The sequence below is a fragment of the Suricata suricatta genome, chromosome 8 (assembly GCF_006229205.1).
Source record: "Suricata suricatta isolate VVHF042 chromosome 8, meerkat_22Aug2017_6uvM2_HiC, whole genome shotgun sequence".
Classification (NCBI taxonomy): Eukaryota; Metazoa; Chordata; class Mammalia; order Carnivora; family Herpestidae; genus Suricata; species Suricata suricatta.
Genome location: NC_043707.1, coordinates 80,595,288 through 80,619,256, shown reverse-complemented (window position 1 = coordinate 80,619,256; position 23,969 = coordinate 80,595,288). Strand labels below are relative to the sequence as shown.

The window sequence follows — 23,969 nt, the reverse complement described above, 5'->3', positions numbered from 1 at the left end:
TCCTAGATTTGGTAGCTGGAATTAGTGTTTTCAGTATCCACAACTAATAAGTTTAAAGGATCTACTCTTTCTCAATTATGATAGAGTATGTAAGACTGAAAGTAAGACCTGGGTGGTGATGCTGCTGTAGAATAAAATTAGTAGAATGCAGAGACTCTCAGGTTTATTTTTTATTTTTGTACCTACCTTATTCAGTTATATGTCATGTGGGTATGGTCTAATAAGAGCTATAGACTATTATAATTCACAAACCAAAACAGTCACTTTTTTTCGTAAATAAGAAAATGTTTTCTTTAACTCTGGAAAATAATAAATAATAAAAATAAACTTTATTTATTTATTTACCCATGTACCTGCATGTGTTTAAGAAAGCAGTTTTGGGCAAGTGTATGAAACCTAAAATTTATTTTGAAATTAAAACTTCTTTTCAGAATGTTAATTTTACTACTATCCAAAGGAAATACTTCAACGAAACAAAAGGACTAGAGTACATTGAACAGCTATGCATAGCAGAATTTAGCACTGTCCTAATGGAGGTTCAGTCCAAGTAAGTTATGTTTTAAGGAAAGTAATAAATCTCTAGTTTGCATTCCATGAGAGCAAGGTCTTTTAGCTGTTTTGTTCTCTGCTGTATCCTTAAAAAAGTGTCTGGTTTATGATACACTCTCAGTAATTACTGAAACAGTAAGATAGTTAACTAAAATTTACACACAAGGCATATCTTACTAATTTAATTTGTATGGAATTTCTCCAAATAGGTCATAATCTGTTGCCATTATGGCTGCTGCTTACTTTACTTTGGTGTGAAATGGTCAGGTAGCTACAGTGACCCAGAAATGTGAGGCACAGAGCTTTGTTTCTGTAACTTCATATATGTACTTCTAAGAGATTTAGTTATGACAGGGAATGATATTTTTTAGGAAGGATATTTTTTAGAGCATACTGAATAGATACTTTCTTTGATCCGGGTTAGACTAGCTGTTTACTCAGTTAATCACAGTGACTCCCCTCACCAAGATCATAACATAGTTTTCTATACATTAGAACCTTCTAACTACCTTTAAAGCTGTCAGGCATTTTCAACATTATTTGAATTCTTAGAATGGTAGGTCAAAATTGACACAAATTACCATTGAATATTGTCTTTTAACATATGATTTATTGGAGTCCTTAGGTGTCAGACTTCAGAAAATTGTCTATTTTTATCAATTCTTATGTTTTAGAGGTTATTTAGCTAATTTTCAAAAGTAACACTTGGTGTGTTTTTTCCCTATGAATTTAAGCAATGCTATGCAAGTATTTATAATTTTCCTAATATTGAGGTGAGATTAATGTTTTCTTTTATAGCAATTTTTATTTATTGTAAAGATATATAGTGATGTGTCATTGGTCACCTTTCAGGTATTACTGCCTTGCAGCTGTTGCAGCTTTATTAAAATATGTTGAATTTATTCAAAATTCAGTTTATGCACCCAAATCCCTGAAGATTTGTTTCCAGGGAAGTGAACAGACAGCCATGATAGATTCATCATCAGCCCAAAACCTTGAATTACTAATTAATAATCAAGACAGTAGGTAAAATCATTTTTTTCTTAAAAAATGTATCAGTGTATTTTATTATGTCCTATTTTTCTATGAATAGTTACTTTACATTTTTAAAAGCTGTTTGATGTAGAAATATTGAATCAACTTAATCATTGTATTATTGTTACTGTACTGCTCAGATGTTTCACTAAAGTCAAATTTTAAAAAGATACTTGTATGAAACAACAACAACAACAAAAAAACCAATCCATTTCAAAACTAGGCAAAGGACTTGAATGGACATGTCTCCAAAGAAGATACACAAATGGCTAATAAGCACATGAGAAGATAATAAGAATCATTAGTCATTAGAGAAATGCAAATCAAAACCACTATTACTACTTCCCAGCCATTAAGAGGGTGTTATCAAGTAAATAGAAAATAAATGTTGGCAAGAATGTGGAGAAATTAGAACCCTGCTACATTTACGATGAGAATATAAAATGATATGGTCACTTTGGGAAATAGTGTGCTGGTTTCTCAAAAAGTTAAATATAGAATTATTGTATGATCCAGCATTCCACTTCTAAGTATATACTAAGAAGAATTGAAAGCAGAGACTCAGATTCTTGCACACAAATGTTCAGAGCAGAATTACTCATACTAGCCAAAAGATGGAAATGAACCATATGTCTAACAATGAGTGACTGACTAGATAAATGTAATAAGATATATAGATAGTGTATAATGGAGTATCATTCAGCCTAAAAATTAGTGAAATTCTGATATATGCCACAAGATATATTACTTATGAAAACATTGTACTAAGTGAAATAAGCCAAACACGAAAGGAAAAATAATTTGTAATTCCACGTAGGTACCTAGACTAGGCAAGTCGACAGAGACAGACAAAAATCATCAGGGACTGGGGACAGTTGGGAATGGGTAGTTACTGTTTGGTGGATTCAGAGTTTCTGCTTGGGATGATGAAAAAGTTCTGGAAATGGGTAGGGGAGGTGGTTGTACAATACTGAGGGTATATCCAATGACACTGAATTGTGTGCTTAAAGTGATTAAGATATAAAATTTATGTTATATGTGTTTTACCACAATTAAAAGAAGATACTGTATCCAGAATACCACAAAATTGGAATAACCAGCTTTAAAAGCATCAAGTACAGGAAATTTAAGAGTCTATGTAATTATTTGAGAAGATAAAAATAGTTAATCTACTGGGTCTATGGTGTATGACTAGATTGCTGGTTTTATTGGTTTATTATTAACTTTAGAGTACCGGGAATATTGATGGTGAGCATGAGAGAGAGAGAAAGAGAAAGAGAGGCACACAGACAGACACAGTGTTTATAGATTTCAGAGTGGGGTACTTAAAATAGAATTAAAATGTTAATAGAAAATAATGTAATCAACATGTGATGGTGTTGTTGGGATGTATTAATATGGGTTCGATTTGGTACAAAAAAATGAATGAGCTTTGGTTTTTCTCCTTGAGGAATTACAACATAGAGGAGGAAACACATAGACAGTATTATTAGCACATACTAAGTGAGGTTATGAAAGTTTGCATAAAAATTATGCATTTCTCATAGCACAGAGAGTTAATTGGCCTTGGGGTAAGGGTTAAAAGAAAGTAATTAGGAAAGGCTTTCTAAAGGAGATAATACATGAAGTAACTTTTGAAATATAAATGGGAGTTACCCAGATGAAGAAGTAGAAAAGGTGGTGAGACAGTGAAAAAGAAAGTCTTGAAAGCATGATTTTCAATGGAACCATATGGTATATACAAGGAAACTATTTAGTATTATGGATTGGTAAAGTGCAAGCTGGGAGTAGTTAAATCTAAGCTTCTGATAATTAAATATAACATCAGTCATCAGTGAAAGGGATAAACTTAAAATCATTATGAATTTTAATGTTAAAAGTATTGAAGGGAATAAAGAGTACTTTAGACAATAAAAACCTTAAGGTGCTCAGTGTCAATTTAGAGTCATAGTTGTGTAAATATCTCTGTCACTGTATATTCTTATCTTGGCTTCAATTTCCATTATGTGAAATTGCCAGACATTATTTGCTGTTGCAAACTTAGAAACATAGGCAATCTAATTTTGTTAATTATTTATATTCTAATCCTCAAGAACAGTTTAGATCTATCCAGGGACTGTTGATAATACTTTTAGTATGAGTGGTACTTTATATACTACTATTAGTTATCTATCAGTATGGTGGTCTCAGTACCTTTGCAGTTCCATTGACTAATGATGGCCTAAAATTATAGCCTTAAAGAATTTATAGTTAATTGTCATTATTATTTCTTTTCAGCTTAGTGAATAAGTAATATTTTTCCTCTTGCTACTTAAAAAGTGATTAAAATGATATTCTCTGGAAAAATTACTCAATTATTTTCTATGTTAAAATAACACAGAGTAAATAGAAAGTCAATAACCAAGGCTGGTGATTATTGCAAAGTGTTTTATGCTTTATCACATTTCATAGTTCATGATTATTTATCATTATCACTGTCAAACATTCCTTGAATTCCTGCTATATATTAAGAGACACAATATTTAACCTCTGGGAGGTCACATTATAGTTGAAAAGGAGAAATTGAGAAGTTTTTTTTCACAAACTTGAACCAAAGAATATCAGGTTAAAAGATGAATATTCCACCTCCTGAACTATCTGAATAGTTCTAATGCTTTTATAGACCTATAACCTGTTCAGTTTCACCCTTTAATTTCTATAGCAAATGATAGGTTTGGATGTGCTGCTCACTTCCTTTTTTCCGCCAGAAGGCCAGTTTTCAAAAAGTTGGTTAAAAAAATAAGTGCCTGTGCTGAACATCCCCCATCCTACCCTGCCAGGACTTGATTTGAGTAGTTCTCCAAAAATTTGTTTAAATTGATATACCAGGGGCACCTGGCTGGTTGGGAGAGCATACAACTCTTGATCTCAGAGTTGTGAGTTTAAGTGCCAGGTTGGGGGTAAAGTTTACTTAAAAAGAAATATAGATATACCAAAAATCTACTAGTCTGATCACTAGGAGTCATTCTTGTTTTCTCTACTTTTTCATCCCAGATTCAATCCATCACTAAATCCCCTTGACTCAGCTTGGACTACTGTAATAGCCCTTAATTTGTTTCTCTGCCTTCTTTTTACCCTCCTACACTTGCCTGTTTTTGATCTAGTGGACAGCCTATGATCTTTTAATAGTGGGAATAAGATCTTGGAACTGCCCAGCTAAAAATATACCAGTGCCTCCCATTACATTTAGAATAGAATCCAGAGTCTTTACCATGGCTTACAAGGACTTGTATGTTCTGACCTCTGTCAGCTTCTTCATCTCCCTCCATTCTTACTTTCACTTGCAGAGTTCCACCAATCTTGATCTTCTTTTTTGGTTCTTGAGCCAAAAAGTCTTTCTGGGCTTAAATTAGTGTTCTGATTGGCCCTTTTTAAGTGATAACTTTTTTCTTGTTATTTACTTACTTGGAAACCTTGGACAGGTTACTTAATTTCTTTGTGCTTCAGTTCCTTGCCTTGTAAAATGTGGTAAATATAACATCTACCTTGTACTGGTTATTAGAATTAAATAAGTTAATATATGTAAAGTACTTAGAACAATGCCTGGCACATCCTTAATGTTCAATATATGTTACCTGTTCTCACCATCATTGTCAGAATCCTCCTCATCCCATCATCATCTTTGCAAGGATGCATTCTGAATTCAACTACCAAATATGCATACAGGTCTTTCTCAACCAACTTAAATAAAGTAACCATACTGGTCATTCTCTATACAATCCTGTTTTGGTTGTTTGTTTGCTTAACACTGTTCTGTACCTGAAATTATTTTCTTCCTCTTTTATTTGTAGTTTTCTTAAGTTAGAACAAAATGATTATATTAAGTATTCATTTTTTTCAGTGTAAAATTACTGATATCTTGCTATTATTGATGGAATGCCATGGGCTAGAACTTTTTATATTAGTCTGAATATTATAGCTGGCCTATGAGAAAATTCATTAACTAAATGCAAAAAGATATGTCTCTCCTGTTAATGAAAGCATGGTTCATTGAGAGTATACTTGGAAGCTTATTCGAAATATATATTCTTAGGCCTCATCTCAGACTTACTGAATTAGAATTCCCTATGTGATTTGTATGCACATTAAAGTTTGAGAACCACTACTATAGATTATATTATTTAAAAGTTAAATGGTAACTTTTTGGGGGGTTTTCTTTGTATAATTAATGGAATTTCTTAATTTGTGTTTTCAAAGGAATAATCACACACTTTTTGGTGTTCTAAATTACACTAAGACTCCTGGAGGAAGTAGAAGACTTCGTTCTAATATATTAGAACCTTTAGTTGATATTGAAACCATCAACATGAGACTAGATTGTGTTCAAGAACTACTTCAAGATGAGGAACTCTTTTTTGGACTTCAGTCAGGTAAATGAATATCATCTAATTTTATGAATACAAATTATTTAATAAAAACATTGCCTTCTTATAAGAATACTAGTCATATTGGAGTAAGGCTCACCCTAATAACTTTTCTTAACTTGATTATATCTGTAAAAATCCAATTTCCAAATAAGAACACATTCAGATACCAGGGTTTAGGACTTCAAAATATCTTTTTGGGGGACACAATTCAAGCTCAGTAACATAAGGTAAGAGAATTGCCTTTTGCACCTGGCTGTTTGTTCACTCACAGGGAAGTACAGTTCTCTTCTTAAATCTGAGAATGGGGGCTCCTGGGTGGCTCAGTCAGTTAAACATACAACTATTGATTTCTGCCAAGTCATTAACCCAGGTTTGTGGGATCAAGCCCCATGTGAGGTTCTGCACTGACAGCACAGAATCTGCTTGGAATCTCCCTCTGCCCCTGCCCTACTTGTGCTCTCTCTCTAAAAGGGGAAAAAAATGTATGGGTGTATGGGTGGAAGGACAGTGTATATGCACTGCTCCTGGTCCAATTCCTGATTCCTAGCAGCCTGATTTGCCTTTTATACACCCACCATCCCAGCCATGCCACCTGGTGTTCTGGTAGTCTGAACTGAAGTGGTACATGAAAATCTAGATGGCGCTGGAAAAATGCCCCAAGATTAACCCCAAGATTAAGAGTCACATGCTCTACCAACTGAGTCAGCCAGGCACACCACATGTAAACTTTTAAAGAAATTTTAAAGAGTTTCAGAATTAAAAAGGAAAATACAAAGGTGTGTGAGGAAAATTACTGTAAAGAAAGGCAGTAATTCAATAAGGAGAGATATTTAGCAGTATCATCTTAGTTGGAGTTCAAGTAGAATTGATATGTGTCTATTAAACTTAAAAATGGTGAACCTGTGGGTAGCTGTCTTAGGCTGGGTTCTTCTGAAGCAGATCCTGATTATGAGGATTGATGTGAAATGGCTTAATTAAGAATGTGTTTGTAAGAGAGAACAGGAAAGGAAAGAAGGACATTGAAGCGGGGAAAAGCATAGCAAAAGTATACTTTCAAGCAAAATCCTAAGTTAACTTCAACTGATCCTGTAGATTTCTGGACATTAAGTTGCATTCAGGGTTTTCAGAGTGGAACTTTCACACTCCCACTTCATTTAGTGACTTAAGGAGTGCAGAGCACTTTTGATCCTCTGCTTAAAAGCAAAGTGCTGTAACAGTCTGGGGGTAGTACTCCAAAAAGACTCCAGGTATGGGCCAGCAGAAGCAAAAGCTATGCAGAGCCAGACACGTGGTACACAGAAAGGTAAAAGAGACCCTAGATGAACGTGACAAAGAACCAATAATACTTACTACAGTAATCTTGACAAGAGGAATCTCACACAGTGAGCACAGAAATAAGACTGTGGCAGATTGAAATGTAGTGAAGAGAAGATAGCAAGTGCAGAAAATTTGTCTTTCAACAAGTTTGCCTATAAATTGGAAGGAGAGAAAAATAAGGTGGTAGCTGGAAAAGGTGAAGTCTAGGGAGATTTTTTTTTTTTTTTACAAAGATAGGAAAGCAGGAGGAAGAGAGATATTAAAGATATAGGAGACAGGACACCTGGGTGGTTAGGTTGGTTTAGCATCTGACTCTTGATTTTGGCTCAGGTCACATCAGACTTGGCACTGACAGTGTGGAGCCTTCTTGGGATTCTCTTTCTCTCTCAAAACAAACAAACTTGAAGATAAAGATATAGGAGAAAGACAAGTTAAAAGGTAGTATTTAGAACACAAGTGGAAAAAGGGCTTAGTCAGAGGAGTATGCAACTCTTGATCTCAAGGTTGTGAGCTTGAACCCCGCATTGGGTGTAGAGATCACTTAAAATTAAAATCTTAAAAGAAAAGTTTACATGAGTATCCAGTCAGAACCAACAGGGTATCTCTGTTGAAATGTTACTGTATGGATTTCCAAATAGACTTTAGGACTATATACAGTCTTGGAACATCCTCAGAAAGTTCTATCATTGATCAGGTAACAGAGTAAAAACACCAGAGACCTTTCTTTCAAGTGAAAAAAGGAAAAAGACTTCTGAGTCTGACTTAAACCTTCCTCATTACATATATTTATTTTATTTTTTGAGAGAGAGAGAGAGAGAGAGAGAAAGAGAGAGAAAGAGAGAGAGAGAGAAGAGGGGTGGAGAGGGGAGAGGAGGAGAGAAGATATGAATCCTGAGCATGGAACCTGATGCAGGGCTCAATCTCACAACCCTGGGATCATTACCTGAGCCAAAATCAAGTGTTGGATGCTCAATCACCTAAGCTGCCCAGGTGCCCCACCTTCTTGGTTTTATAATTATCATTCACATAGTCATGACTTCCAAATGTACATTTCATGCCCAGAAATCTCTATAGACTTTTAGCCCCGTATATCTTACTCTCTACTGAGCACTTACTAGATCTTCCTTAGTCATTTCAAATTCAGTGTCCAAACTGTGCTATCCTCCTTTCTAAATCTTTCTTCCCGATTTCAGTGAAGAGTTCTGCCTTCAGCCTCTCTACCAACCCAGATACCAGGAAGTCATTCTTAACTCTTCTCTTCCCTGAAGTCAATTATCAAAACTGCAAAGTCTCCTTCCTATATATCTTTTGAATGCCTTGGCTTCTATTCCCAGTGCTGCAACTCCAGCCTGGGCTACCATTTATCTATATTTTGATTTATTGCAACAGCCTTCTATTTGATCACCCTCCTCCAATCTTTCTTTTTATAGTCTCTTCTCTATACTGCAGCCTAAATGAGCTTTTGAAGATAGAATTCTGAGCATATTACTTCGTATTCATTTTTATTGCTGATATAACAAATTACCACAAATTTAGTGGCTTATAACAACATGAATTTATTATCTTACAGTTCTGGAAGTCAGAAATAAGTTCTGTTGGGCTAAAATCAATATGTTAGCAGTTCACATTCATTTGGAGGCTCTATGGGCCAATCTGTTTCCTTGATTTTTCTAGTTTCTAGAGGCTGTCTGTATACTTTGGTTCATGGTACTTTCTGCATCTTAAAAGCCATCAGTATAGTACCTTTATTTCCCATCTTTTAAAAAAATTTAATTTAATTTATTTTTTAAATTTACATCCTAGTTAGTTAGCATATAGTCTAACAATGATTTCAGGAGTAGTTTCTTTAATGCCCCTTATCCATTTAGCCCATCCCTCCTCCCACACCCCCTCTAGTAACCCTTTGTTTGTTCTCCATATTTAAGAGTCTCTTATGTTTTTGTCCCCCTCACTGTCTTTATATTATTTTTGCTTCCTGTCGCGTCTCGCCCCGGCCAGCAGGGCGGAAAATCCTTGCGGGTTCTTGATCCTGAGGGAGGGAGAGAAAGGGCAGGAGGGAGACACACAGAGAGTGAAGACAGCACACGGAATCCAATCAAGCCTCCCTTCTTTATTCAGAAAAACTGTATCTTATATAGGTTTTTAGGCGGGAGAACAAGGCAGCTGACCTAGGTCGGTTGCTAGGAAACAGGGTTAAGGGATTTTGGCTAGGGTAAAGAAGGAAATAAACTGAAGTTTTTAGCACAGCACTGAAGGGCTGATACCACTCTGCCTGTAGGCAATTGATCTTTGTTCTTCTGGCTTCTCCTCTGACAGGGAGTGGCGCTCCCCTGCCTATTTTTGCAACTCCCCTCAAGGAGTGACATATCCGGCTAGCAAATGGCCAAGCAGCTGAATCTTTGTAGCTCCCAACAGCTTCCCTTCCCTAATGTTCATCTGTTTTGTATCTTAAAGTCCTCATATGAGTGAGTCATATGATATTTGCCTTTTTCTGACTGACTAATTTTGCTTAGCATAATACCCTCTAGTTCCAACGTGTAGTTACAAATGGCAAGATTTCATTCTTTTTGATTGCTGAGTAATACTCCATTATATATACACACACACACACACACACACACACACACACACACACACACACACACATATATATGTATATATATATACACCGCATCCTTATCCATTCATCCGTTGATGGACATTTGGGATCTTTCCATATGTTGGCTATTGTCAGTAGTGCTGCTATAAACATTGGGGTGTATGTGCCCCTATGAAACAGCATACCTGTATCCCTTAGATAAATACCTGGTAGTGCCATTGGTGGGTCATAGGGTAGTTCTGTTTTTAAGTTTTTGAGGGGCACCTGGGGTACTCAGTTGGTTAAGTGTCCGACTTCAGCTCAGGTCGTGTTCTTGCAGTTCATGGGTTCGAGCCCCACATTGGGCTCTGTGCTGACAGCTCAGAGCCTGGACCTGCTTCAGATTCTGTGTCTCACTCTCTCTGCTCCTCCCCTGCTTGCTGTCTTGCTGTCTTTTGAAAATAAATAAACATTAAAAAAGAAAAAAATTAAAAAAAATTTTTTTTGAGGAATCTCCATACTGTTTTCCAGAGTAGCTGCTCAAGTTTGCATCCCCACCAGAAATGCAAAAGAGATCCTCTTTCTTCTCATCCTCACCAACATCTGTTGTTGCTTGAGCTGTTAATGTTAGCTATTCTGATGGGTGTGAGGTGGTATCTCATTGTGGTTTTGATTTGTATTTCCCTGATGGTGGGTGATGTTGAGCATTTTTTCATGTGTCCGTTGGCCATCTGGATGTCTTCTTTGGAGAAGTATCTATTCATGTCTTTTGCCCATTTTTTCATTGGATTATGTGTTTTTTGGGTATTGAGTTTGATAAGTCCTCTATAGATTTTGGATACTAATTCTTTATCTGATATGTCATTTGCAAATATCCTCTCCCATTTCGTTGGTTGCCTTTTAGTTTTGCTGATTGTTTCCTTTGCTGTGCAGAAGCATTTTATTTTGATGATGTCCTAATAGTTCATTTTTGCTTTTTTTCCTCCTTGCCTCAGGAGACGTGTTGTATGAGAAGTTTCTTTGGCTAAGGTCAAAGAGGTTTTTGCCTGCTTTGACCTCTAGGATGCTGTTGACTTCCTATCTTATATTTAGGTCTTTCATCCATTTTGAGTTCATTTTTGTGTATGGTTTAAGAAAGTGGTCCAGGTTCATTTTTCTGCATGTCACTGTCCAGTTTTCTCAGCACCATTTGATGAAGAGACTGTTTTTATTCCATTGGATTTTCTTTTTCTGCTTTGTTGAAGATTAGTTGACCATACATTTGTGGGTCCATTTCTGGGTTCTCTGTTCTGTTCCATTGATGTGAGTGTCTGCTTTTGTGCCAGTACATTACAGCTTTGTAATATAGCTTGAAGTCCAGGATTGTGATTCCTCCAGCTTTGGGTTTTTTTTTTTTTCAAGATTGCTTTGGCTATTTGGGGTCTTTTCTGGTTCCATACGAGTTTTAGGATTGTTTGTTCTAGCTCTGTGAAGAATGCTGGTATTATTTTAATAGGGATTGCATTGAATCTGTAGTTTGATTTGGGTAGTATTGACATTTTAACAATATTTGTTCTTTACATCCAGGAGCATGGAGCATTTTTCATTTTTTGTGTCTTCTTCAATTCCTTTCATAAGCTTTCTATAGTTATCAGTGTATAGATTTTTCACCTCTTTGGTTACACTTATTCCTAGGTATTTTATGCATTTTAGTTCAATTGTAAATGGGATCGATTACTTGATTTCTCTTTCTGTTGCTTCATTATTGGTGTATAGGAATACAACCCATTTCTGTGCATTGATTTTATATCCTGCAGCTTTGCTGAATTCACAGATCAGATATAGCAGTTTTTTGATGGAATCTTTTGGATTTTTCACATAGAGTATCATTTCATCTGAGAAGAGTGAAAGTCTGACCTCCTCTTGGCCAAATTGGATGCTTTTATTTCTTTGTGTTGTCTTATTGCTGAGGCTGAGGCTTCCAATACTATGTTGAATAACAATGGCAAGAGTGGACATCCTGTTGTGTTCCTGACCTTAGGGGGATAGCTTTCAGTTTTTCCCCAATGAGGATGATATTATCAGTGGGTCTTTCACATATGGCTTTTATGATCTTGAGATATGATCCTTCTCTCCCTACTTTCTTGAAGGTTTTTATCAAGAAGGGATACTGTATTTTGCCAAATGCTTTCTCTCCATCTATTGGGAGGATCATGTAGTTCTTGTCTTTTCTTTTGTTCATGTGATTGTTTTGAATATTGGATTGGAGATTGAAACAGCCCTGCATCCCATGTATAAATACCACGTGGTCGTGGTGAATAATTTTTTAATGTGTTGTTGGATTCACATGGCTAGTATATTCTTGAGGATTTTTGCATCCATGTTCATCAGGGAAATTGGTCTCTTGTTCTCCTTTTTAGTGGGGTCTTTGATTTTGTAATCAGGGTAATGCTGGTTTCATAGGAAGAGTTTCAGAGTTTTCTATTTTTATTTTTTGGAACAGTTTCAAGAGATTAGGTGTTAACTCTTCTTTAAATGTTTGGTAGAATTCCCCTGGAAAGCCATCTGGCCCTGGACTCATGTTTTTTGGGATATTTTTGATTACTAATTTGATTTGTTTACTGGTTATGAGCTCAAATTTTTATTTCTTCCAGTTTCAGTTTTGGCAGTTTATATGATCCTAGGAATTTGTCCATTTCTTCCAGATTGCCCATTTTAGTGGTGTACAATTGCTCCTAATATTCTTATTATTATTTGTATTTCTGCTGTGTTGGTTGTGATCTTTCCTCTTTCATTCTTGATTTTATTTCAGTTCTTTGCTTTTCCTTTTTGACCAAACTGGCTAGGGGTTTATCAATTTTGTTAATTCTTTCAAAGAACCAGCTTCTCGTTTCATCAATCTGTTCTACTGTTTTTTTTTTTTTTGTTGTTGTTGTTGTTGTTGGTTTGGATAGAATTGATTTCTGCTCTAATCTTTAGTATTTCCTGTCTTCTGCTGGTATTGCATTTTATTTGCTGTTCTTTTTCCAGCTTTTTAAGGTGTAAGATTAGGTTGTATATCTGAGCCTTTTCTTCCTTCTTTAGGAGGGCCTGGATTGCTATATACTTCCCTCTTATGACCATTTTTTTGCTGCATCCCAGAGGTTTTGGGCTGTGGTGTTATCATTTTCATTGGCTTCTATGTACTTTTTAATATCCTCATTAACTTCTTGGTTAGCCCATACATTCTTTAGTAGGATGGTCTTTAGTCTCCAAGTATTTGTTTTCTTTCTACATTTTTTCTTGTGGTTGGTTTTGAGTTTCATAGCATTGTATGAAAATATACATGGTATGATCTCAATCTTTTTGTACTTGTTGAAGGATGACTTATGTCCCAGTATGTGATCTATTCTGGAAAACATTCTATGTTCTCTGGAGAAGAATGTATATTCCACTGCTATAAGATGAAATGTTCTGAATATATCTGTTAAGTCCTTCCAGTCCAGTGTGTCATTCAAACCCATTGTATCCTTATTGATTTTCTGTTTATATGATCTGTCCATTGCTGTAAGTGGGGTGTTGAAGTCCTCTACTATTATGGTATTATTATCAGTGAGTTCATTTTTGCTTGTGATTGATTTATATATTTGGGTGCCTCCATGTTTGAAGCATAAATGTTTACAATTGTTATATCTTTTTGGTGGATACACCCCTTAATTATGATATAGTGTCCTTTTGCATCTCTTGTTACTATCTTTATTTTAAACTCTAGATTGTCTGATATAAGTGTGGCGACTCTGGCTTTCTTTTGGTGTCCATTTGCATTATAGATGGTTCTCCATCCTGTGACATTCAATCTGAAGCTGTCTTTAGGTCTAAAGTGGGTCTCTTATAAACAACATATAGATGGATCTTGTTTTCTTATTCATTTTATTACCCTATATCTTTTGATAGGAGTATTTAGTCCATTGATGTTTAGAGTGAGTACTGAAAGATATGAATTTATTGCCATTATGTTGCCTGTAGAGTTGGAGTTTCTGGTAGTGTTTTCTGGTCCTACTTAATCTTTGTTGCCTTTGGTTTATTTTTTTTCCAACTCGTCTACTCTTCCCTCAGAGAGTCTCCCTTAAAATTTCTTGCAGGGCTGGTTCAGTGGTCCCGAACTTCTTTAATTTTTGTTTGTCTGGGAAACTTTTAATCTCTCCTTCTATTTTGAATGACAGCCTTGCTGGATAAAGAATTCTTGACTGCATATTTTTCTAATTTAGCACATTGAATATATCTTGCCACTCCTTTCTGACCTGCCAAGTTTCTGTGGATAGATCTGCTGCAAACCTGGTCTGTCTTCCTTTGTAGGTTAACGACTTTTTATCCCCTTGTTGCTTTCATGATTCTTTCCTTGCCTGAGTATTTTGTGAATTTGACTATGATATGCCTTGTTGATGGTTGGTGTTTGTTGAATCTTGTGGGAGTCCTCTGTGCTTCCTGGATTTTGATGTCTGTGTCTTTCCCTAGGTTAGGTAAGTTTTCCATTATGATTTGCTCACATAACATCTCTACCCCTTTTTTTCTCTCTTCATCTTCTGGACCCCTGTGATTCTGATACTCCTTTTTAATGAGTCACTGATTTCTCTAATTCTTAAATTGTGCTCTTTGGCCTTAGTCTCCCTTTTTTTTCTGCTTCATTATTCTCCATAAGTTTGTCCTCTATGTCACTGATTTGCTGCTCTGCTTTATCCATCCTTGCTGCTGTGGCATCCATTTGAGACTACAGCTCAGTTATAGCATTTTTTATTTCATCCTGACTAGTTTTTATCTCCACAGAAAGGGATTCTAATCTGTTTTCAACCCAGCTAGTATTCTTATTATTGTGATTCTACATTCTGGTTCAGACATCTTGCTTATATCTGTGTTGATGAAGTCCCTGGCTGTAATTTTTTTTCCTGTTCTCTCTTTTGGGGTGAATTCCTTTGTTTTGTCATTTTAAGAAAAGGAATTAATAAGATAAAAAAATTAAAATTAAAAAATTAAAAACAACACACAAAAAAATCAGATAAATGATGGTAGATCCTACGTGTGTTTCAGTCTGGTTGTTGAAAGGAGTTTGATTAGAGGAAAAAGGGAAAGATAAAAAAAAGAAAAAAATGATTAAAAATTTGAAAAAATGAATACAGTGAAAGAATAAAAAGAGATGGGAGTAAAGTAGAATTTGAAAAACTTACAAAAAAGTAAAAAATATAGAAAAAATTAAAGGTAAATATTTTTAATAAAAATAAATTTTTTCTCTTTCTGTATTCAAGAATAAGAAAAGAAAAAAATTGAATAGATGGACCAGCAAACAGACTGAAATACAGTTGAAATTATATCGGTTTCCCCCATAAGTCAAACTATGAAGGACTTAATCGTCTGTAAACTAAGCAGGCAGAGAGGCTTGTGGTGTTTCTGAAGAGCCAGTTGGCCCAGTTAGGCGGGGCTTGGTGTAATGGCTCCATTCTCTACTAGATGACTCTGCTTAGCTTACTGGAGTGGATTGAAGTCCTGTGTATAGGTGTGTATACATATGCGTGGGAGGAGTGACAATGGTGTCACCCAGCTACCTGGTCTTTAGTATCAGAACTCTGTGCTCTCCTGCTCAGGAATCGTGCACCCATCCTTCATCTCCAGCTTCCATCCACTTCCTGCTTTTACACTGTTCGTGACCTAGCTGTCAGGTTGCCAGGCAGCACCTCTCTCCTCAATTTTATCTCAGATGCTGCTGTGTTTTCCAACCCTTTACTTCTGAGGGACTGCAGCTTTGATCTGCACAGACCTTCTGGGGGAGGGTCTCATTGAGCAATGGCAAGGTGCTGGCTGCACCCAAGAACATTTGTGGGACCATACTGCTGCTGATGCCCAGAAACTGTGGCTGGATGCCAGCCTACCCCAGAAAAAGTTCACGCAATGGTTTAGCAGCAGCATTTCAGGGATTATGGAAAGTCACAACACACCTGGTACCAGGTTTCTTCCTTAATGTCCTTGTTCCAACACCAGTGAATGTGGTTGTTTTCTACAGCCTGCTGGGACCTTTGGCTGTGGGGTGGCCGCACAGCCTCTACCAAATGTCCTTTCAGCAGGGAAACTGCCTCTCTCCGTGTAGCCCAAGGACCCCTTGGACCTTGCTCTATACTCCTGAGGATTAGCCCTTCCCACCAAAGCACTTCCAGGTATTGAGCTGCAGAATTTCAGATTCTGCACTCACCGTATTTATAGAGGTTTAATGGTATTTAAGCCCTCTCCTTTCTCTTTTCTCCACTTTTTGTTCAGTCCCTTGCATACTCTTTCTTTTCTTTCCAGCTGCTTTCATACTCTACCCCCCATCTCTGCCCTCTCTCTCCAAGCTTAAACCACTCCCTGCTCTCCATGGCTTCACTCTCCTCCATTTCACCTCTACATATTGCTTACCTGCTGAGTTCTATGGTTCAGGTTGTGCATATTGCTGTGTTAATTCTCAAGTCAGTTTTCTAGGTGTGCAGGATGGCTTAGTGTTTCTCTGGCTGTATTTCAGGTAATGGAGATGCAAAAAAAAAAAAAAAAAACCCTTACATTCTGTTCCACCATCTTGGCCTATCTCTCAGTATTATATCTTTTCTACTTTCTGACCTCTGATTCTGTCCTTTTATATTCTCTTTGTAACTGATCCTACTGCCTCTGTCTTATAACGACTCTTGTGATTACTTAAGAACCAACAAATAATCCAGAATAATCTATTTCAAGATGCTTAACTTAATTTCATCTTCCAGGTTTCATTTACTAGGTAACATACTTTCATTTTCTAATAATTAGGATGTGGACATCTTTGGGGGTACCACATACCCACTTACATAAAATTCTTCTATCTCTTCTCATTACTTTTAGGATAAAATCCAGACTCTTCTATGTGACTTTTTCCCTGTCCTCTTTTGCAGCATCTCTTGCTACACCTCACTTTGTATTCTTCCTTTTAGCATAGGTGAACTTTTTAGTTACTTGAATGGATCTTTTCTTATGTTTTGGAATTTGTACTCTGTACTCTTTGCCTAGAATTTTTCTTCTCCCTTCCCTGCGACCCCTCTTCCCAAGCATTCCTTATCTAACTACAGTTCATCCTTTACCATTCCAGTTTAGATGTCACTTATGCTAGAAGCCTCTCTGATTCGTTTCCTGTAGTATCTTGTTATGTCACTTACCTTACTGGATTGTAAGTGCATGTTTTATTGGAGGATTCCTGTGCAAGGCTAGGATATAACAGGTGTTCATATTTGTTAAACTATTGATTTTTAGTTGAACTTGTTGAAAATTGTATCCTGTTGTTCTCAAGATTATGTTTTATAGGATATTAATGAAAAACTTGAATTTTTTTGTTTGAAACATTAATTTTGATATATCTTAAGCTTTATAATTTATTATTTCTAAAAAAAACCTTTTAAAATGTTTATTTATTCATTTTGAGAGAGAAAGCGCTTGAGCAGAGAGAGGCAGAGAGGCAGAGAGAGAGGGAGAGAGAATCCCAAGCAGACTCTGCATTGTCAGCACAGAGCCTGATACGGGGGTCAAACTCACAAACTATGAGATCATGACCTAAGCCAAAATCAAGAATCAGATGCTTAACTGACTGAACCACCTAGGCGCTCCAAGCTTTATAGTTTCTTATAACTGAAAGTTTTAAATTTGCATAAACAAATGTAAAGCACTTCTGTTTTCTATATCTTGACAGTTTATAATTTATTTTAACATACAATGAAGTATGGGAGCAGGAACAGAGAGCAAGGTGGGAGGGTTGGGTTTTTTGTTTTTGTTTTTGTTTTTATTATTTATTTTTGAGAGAGAGAGAGACAGAGTGTGAGTGGGGAGGGACAGAGGGAGAGGGAGACACAGAATCTGAAGCAGGCTCCAGGCTCTCAGCACAAAGCCAGATGCAGGGCCCAAACTCATGGACTGCAAGACTATGACCTGAGCCGATGTCAATGCTAAACTGAGCCAGGCAGGCACCCTGGGAGGGTAGTTTTTATATTTTATTAAAATAGGAGAGTCTGAATCTCATTAAAACAACAATGACCTAGTACTTACTTTACTTAGGCGTTGTATAGGTATTAGGGATAAAAAAAGTAGGCAGGATCATGCTGTAGGCTTCTGTCCTCAAGGATCTTATACTCCTATTAGAGAGGCAGAATTCTAAATAAATAATTGATACAGCACAATCAATGCAATAATAATTGAGTATTTTATGGGAACACAGAAGAGTGAGCTGGAATAAAGACAGAATCCATAATCAAAAGATAATACTTCCGTTCTATATTAAAAGAATGGGTAGGATTTTGGCAGCAATAGAGGCCTAGAAATGGTACTTAAGACAAAGGAAACATATCTGTGCAAGGTATGCTGATGCACATAGGACAACAAAAATGTTTTTGTGGATATAGTGGCTGGGATAAATATCTGCCATTGGCTGTGATTTTGAGGGGTCCTTACCTTCTAAGGTATACTTGCTTTTCTGGGAACTTGGGGAAGATAGAGTTACCATGAGAGTCTGCAGTTTTATTAATGTTGATATGAAAAAGCTTGATGTAGTTAAGTCATAGCCATAGTAACTTATGACTTGAAGCCTTGAGGAATGGCAGGAAATGAGGATTGAGGCTAGTTTATGAAGGGCTTTTATGTAATGCTAAGATGTTTGGGTTTTTTCCCCTATAACTAGTAGGGAGATGATGATTCTGAATCAAGAAAGTAATATGATCAAACCCTTATTTTGTTTTATTTATTTATTTAAAAATTTTTTAAAGTTTATTTTTGAGAGAGAGAGAGAGAGAGAGAAACAGCGTGAGCAGGGGATGGTCAGATAGAGAGGGAGACACAGAATCTGAAGCAGGCTCCAGGCTCTGAGCTACCTGTCAGCACAGAGCCCAACGTAGGGCTTGAACCCACAATCCATGAGATTATGACCTGAGCCAAAGTCAGATGCTCAACCGAGTGAGCCACCCAGGCACCCCTTGTTTTATTTTTTATATTTATTTGTTTATTTATTCAAATATAATTTATTGTCAAATTGGTTTCCATGTAACACCCAGTGCTCATCCCAACAAACCCTTTTTTTTAGAAACGTTAGCTTGGTTGTTATGATAAACTTAGGGAAGGGAAGAAAAAAAGACCAAAAAAGAAAAAGGGCAATCCATATGAGGGTTTAAGAGGGTCTGATTAGTGGAATCACATGTAAAATGTCATAATAGTATTATGTTTTAGTGAACAGTATAACAGTAGTTACTCAGTCTATTTACTCTTCTTAAATACAGTCTTAACATAAGTAATTAGAAGATACAGATTAGAAAGGGACAGAGTTCTAGAGGTAGGCAACTGAAAACTCTCACAAGATACCTGAAAGCTTGAACAGAAAGAAAGTCATGTAGAATTTTTGTCTTTTTGTTTCTTTAAATATAACAGATTGGACCCACTTTGTGAAAGTATCAATAATAAGTCTACACAAAAGCTTTGAGATCACATGTTTCAGTGATTATAACAATCATGAATTATTAAGAAACAGTTACTATAAAATGCTGTATTTTAAGTATGAGAAAAAGAGTTCATTCTTAAAAGTTCTGTTTGTTAAATGGCAAGGTTAAAAAAGGTATTTAAATGGGATAGTTTACAGTTACCATACACTTTTATAGAATATTTTAAGCTGGAAAGTGAGGTGAGAAAAACAAAAACACAGTTTTGACCTCTGGTATGTGCAGAGCACTTTACATACACTATCTCCTTTAATCCTCACAACAACCCTAGGAGGTAGATGTTACTAGTCACATTTTAAAAATGAGAACAACCAAAGTTCAGAGAAGGTAGGTTACCTGGTCAGTGGTTGAATTGAGTTTTTAAGCCAATCTCAAGTATCTGGAAGAAAAGTTAGAGATCAAAAAGGTGAAAAGAAAATTACAGTTAGCATCTAAAAGCCAGAGAAGTATCGTTTTTAGAAGGAAAGGGTAATCAATAGCATCAGATTTCAAGACGGATTATAACAAATAAAATTAAGAAAAGATCATTAGGATTTATAATTTTATTCCTGATATATGTAAGATAGATAAAAACAGTTAAAACAAATAATGTATGTGGGTAGAACGGTTCTATTTTATTCTTTGAGGATAATACTTTATATACTTTGTATTTTGAACTATAACCCAAAGTTTATTTTTTATTCATTATAACTGTATGTTTTTAATTTAAAAAATGTTTATTCATTTTTGAGAGGCAGAGAGAGAGAGAGCAGGAGTGGGGAAGGGACAGAGAGACAGAGAGAGAGGGAGGGAGACACAAAATCTGAAGCAGGCGCCAGGCTCTGAGCTGCCAGCACAGAGGCTGATGCAGGGCTTGAGCTCACGAACCATGAGATCATGGCCTGAGCTGAAGTTGGATGCTTAACTGACTGAGCCACCCGGGTGCCCCAGTTACAACTTTATAACATCGAGGTAAGGAAACAAACTGTCTGTGGATGAATGGATAAAGAACATGTGATAATGATAGAGGTACGCATATAGGTATGGATATGGATATAGATATAGATATAGATATAGATATTGACAGACATAGATATACAGTTGATACTTGACTAACATAGGGGTTAAAGGGACTGACTCCCTGCACAGTCAAAAATTTGTGTAACACGGAGTTTAAATGCATGTGTTTTTTGTATTTTTCAGTTATATCAAGATTTCTTGATACAGAGCAGCTTCTTTCTGTGTTAGTCCAGATTCCAAAGCAAGACACGGTATGTATGTATGTATGTATGTATGTATGTATGTATATATTATGTTACTATATTTTATGTGATATAACTTATCTTTATGTGATACAATTATTGGAAAATGTCAAATGTTTTGGAGTGCACCTGGTGACTCAGTGGGTTAAGCATCTGACTCTTTGATACTGGCGTAGGTTGTGATCTCACAGTCATATTCTCACTGTTGTGAGATTGAGCCCTGTGTCTGTCTCTACGCTGAACAGAGAGCATGCTTGGGATTCTCTTTCTCCCTCTCTCTCTGCCCCTCCCCCACTTGCTCACTTCCTCTCTCTCTCTCTCAAAATAAATAAGTAAACTTAAAAAAATGTTTTGGAAAAGTACTTCATTATTAATATGTGGATCATGTTGAAGCAAACATTTTTTTCTCAATTTTCTATTATATGTTATAATAACATTAAATTTCTTAGTTGAATTGGCATATTTTCATTAAGTGTTTATTCAGCTTTATATAAATTTTAAAAAACTTAAGCTATAATACTTGTTTAATAAGTAGATAAAAATTTTATTAGATCCAAAGATTATAGGTGCTTCTTAAAAGTGAACATTATGTGAAGTTTGATTAGCCTTCAAATATGCTTAAACTTTAAGATGAAACATCTGGGGCACCTGTGTGGCTCAGTTGGTTAAGCGTTTGACTTCTGCTCAGGTCATTATCTCACAGTTCGTGGGTTCGAGCTCCGCATCGGGTTCTGTGCTGACAGCTCAGAGACTGGAGTCTGTTTCAGATTCTGTGTCTTCCTCTCTCTCTGCCCCTCCCTTGCTTGCACTCTGTCTCAAAAATAAATAAATAATTAAAAAAGATTAAAAAAAAAGATGAAACATTTTTGGATATTTTTCAAATTTAAATACTTAGTGTTTATAGGCACATCATACAAGGAAAATGATATATGGTTTTTATTCTTCTGTTAAGATGAATTGAAAATATTTAATGAAATACATGCATATTTTTGTTCATGTGCTTTAAAAAGAAAAGAATCGTCTTGTACATCAGTAGAGTTTGATTTAAAGTTGATTACTTTGGGAATCCACTGAAATCTAATTAATCTATGTTTCAGAAGTCTTTCCATATTGTAGAGATAACACTCTTTAGGTTCATTTATAGTAAAAACATCATCTAATGGATGGAAAAATTTTCACTGTTGTACAGAAGCTTTTTATATAGATGAAGTCCCAAAGTTCATGTTTGCTTTTGTTTCCCTGGCCTCAGGAGACATATCTAGTAAAAAGTTGCTGTGGCCAAGGTCAAAGAGGTTGCTGCTGTGTTCTCCTCCAGGATTTAGGCCTTTCATCTGTTTTCAGTTTATTTTTGTGTATGGTGTAAGAAAGTGGTCCCCTTTTCAGTTTTATTTTTCTGCATGTCACTGTCCAGTTTTCCCAACACCAATTGTTGCAGTCTTTTTTCTATTGGATATTCTTTCCAGCGTTGTTACAGTTGTGAGTTAACTTCTGCAATTTCTATGCTGTTCCGTTGATCTGTGTATCTGTTTTTGTGTCAGTACCAGACTGTCTTGATCACTGCAGCTTTGTAATACAACTTGAAGTCCAGAATAGTGATGTCTCCAGCTTTTCTTTTCTTTTTCAAGATTGCTTTGACTTTGCTAGTTGTAATCCATGAGCATGGAATGTTTTTCGTTTTTTTTGTGTCCTCTTCAATTTCTTTCATAAGCTTTCTGTAGTTTTCAGCATACAGATCTTTTACCTCTTTAGTTAGGTTTATTCCTATGTATCTTATGGTTTTTGGTGCAATGGTATTGATTTTTTGATTTATCTTTCTGCTGCTTCATTATTGGTCTATAGAAATGCAACAGATTTCTGTACATTGATTTTGTATCCTGTGACTTTACTGAATTCCTGTATCAGTTCTAGCAATTTTTTGGTGATGTCTTTTGGGTTTTCTATATAGAGTATCATTTCAACTACAAGTAGTGAAGGTTTGACTTCTTCATTGACGATTTGCATGCCTTTTATTTCTTTGTGCTGATTGCTAAGGCTAGGACTTCCAGTACTATGTTAAATAACAGTGTTGAGAGTGGACATCCCTGTCTTGTTCCTGAATGTTGAGAAATGATCTCAGCTTTTGCCCACTGAGGATGATATTAGCTGTGGGTTTTTTTCATACATGGCCTTTATTATGTTGAGGTATATTCCCTCTTTCCCTACTTTGTTGAGGATAATTATCATGAACGGATGTTGTACTTTGTCAGATGCTTTTACTGCACCTATTGAGAGGATTGTATGGTCTTATCCTTTGCTTAATTAATGTGGTGTATCACATTGACTTGTGAATATTGAACTATTCTTGCAACCCTGGAATAAATCCCACTTGATCGTGGTGAATGATTTTTTTAATGTGTTGTTGGATTTTATTTGCTAGTATTGTATTGAGAATTTTTACATCCATGTTCATCTGGGATATTGGCCTGTAGTTTTGTTTTGTTTTTAATTGGGGTCTTCGTCTGATTTTAGAATCACAGTATTGCTGTCTTCATAGAATGAATTTGTAAGTTTCCCTTCCATTTTTATTTTTTTGAATAGCACGAGAAGAATAGGTGTTAACTCTTCTTTAAATGTTTGGTAGAACTCCCTTGTGAAGATACCTGGCCCTAGACTTTTGTTTGTTGTGAGATTTTTGATTACTGATTCAATTTTTTGGCTGCTTATTGTTCTATTCAAGTTTTCTATTTCTGACCTGTTTCAGTTTTTGTTTTTTATACATTTCTAGTAATTTACCCATTTCTTCCAGATTGTCTGGTTTGGTGGCTTATGATTTTCATAATATTCTCTTATAATTGTATTTCTGTGGTATTGGTTGTTATTTCTCCTCTCTCATTTGTGATTTTATATATTTGGGTCCTTTCTCTCTCTGTCTGTCTTTCAATAAATCTGGCTAGGAAGTTATCAATTTTATTAATTTTTTCAAAGAATGAGCTCCTCATCTCATTGATCTGTCCCATTGTTGTTGTTTCTATATTATTTATTTCTACTCTAATCTTTATTACTTCCTTTCTTCTCTTGGCTTTAAATTTCATTTCTTGTTATTTTTCTGGCTCCTTTAGGTGTACAGTATTTTTCTTGCTTCTTGAGGTAGACCTATGTTGCTCTTTACTTCTCTCTTATGACCAATTTCTCAAAGGTTTTGTATTTTCATTTTCATTTAATTTTTTACTTCTTCTTTAATTTCCTGGATGACCCATTCATTCTTTAGTAGGATGTTCTTTAACCTCGATGTATTTGTGGTCTTTCCAAATTTTTTCTTATGGTTGACTTCAGGTTTCATAGCATTTTGGCCAGAAAATATACATTTATGATCTCAGTCTTTTTG

General features: G+C 35.8%; 1 protein-coding gene across 1 annotated transcript in view; it reads left to right on the top strand.

Moving 5' to 3' along the window:
* The window catches only part of MSH4 (mutS homolog 4), an 86,398-nt gene that overhangs the window by 13,918 nt on the left and 48,511 nt on the right, over positions 1-23,969 (top strand). The window contains exons 5-8 of the mRNA XM_029948461.1: positions 432-547; positions 1,402-1,575; positions 5,821-5,993; positions 20,547-20,614. Of these exons, the coding sequence (XP_029804321.1) occupies positions 432-547; positions 1,402-1,575; positions 5,821-5,993; positions 20,547-20,614 (531 nt within the window). The remainder of the gene's footprint in view (positions 1-431; positions 548-1,401; positions 1,576-5,820; positions 5,994-20,546; positions 20,615-23,969) is intronic.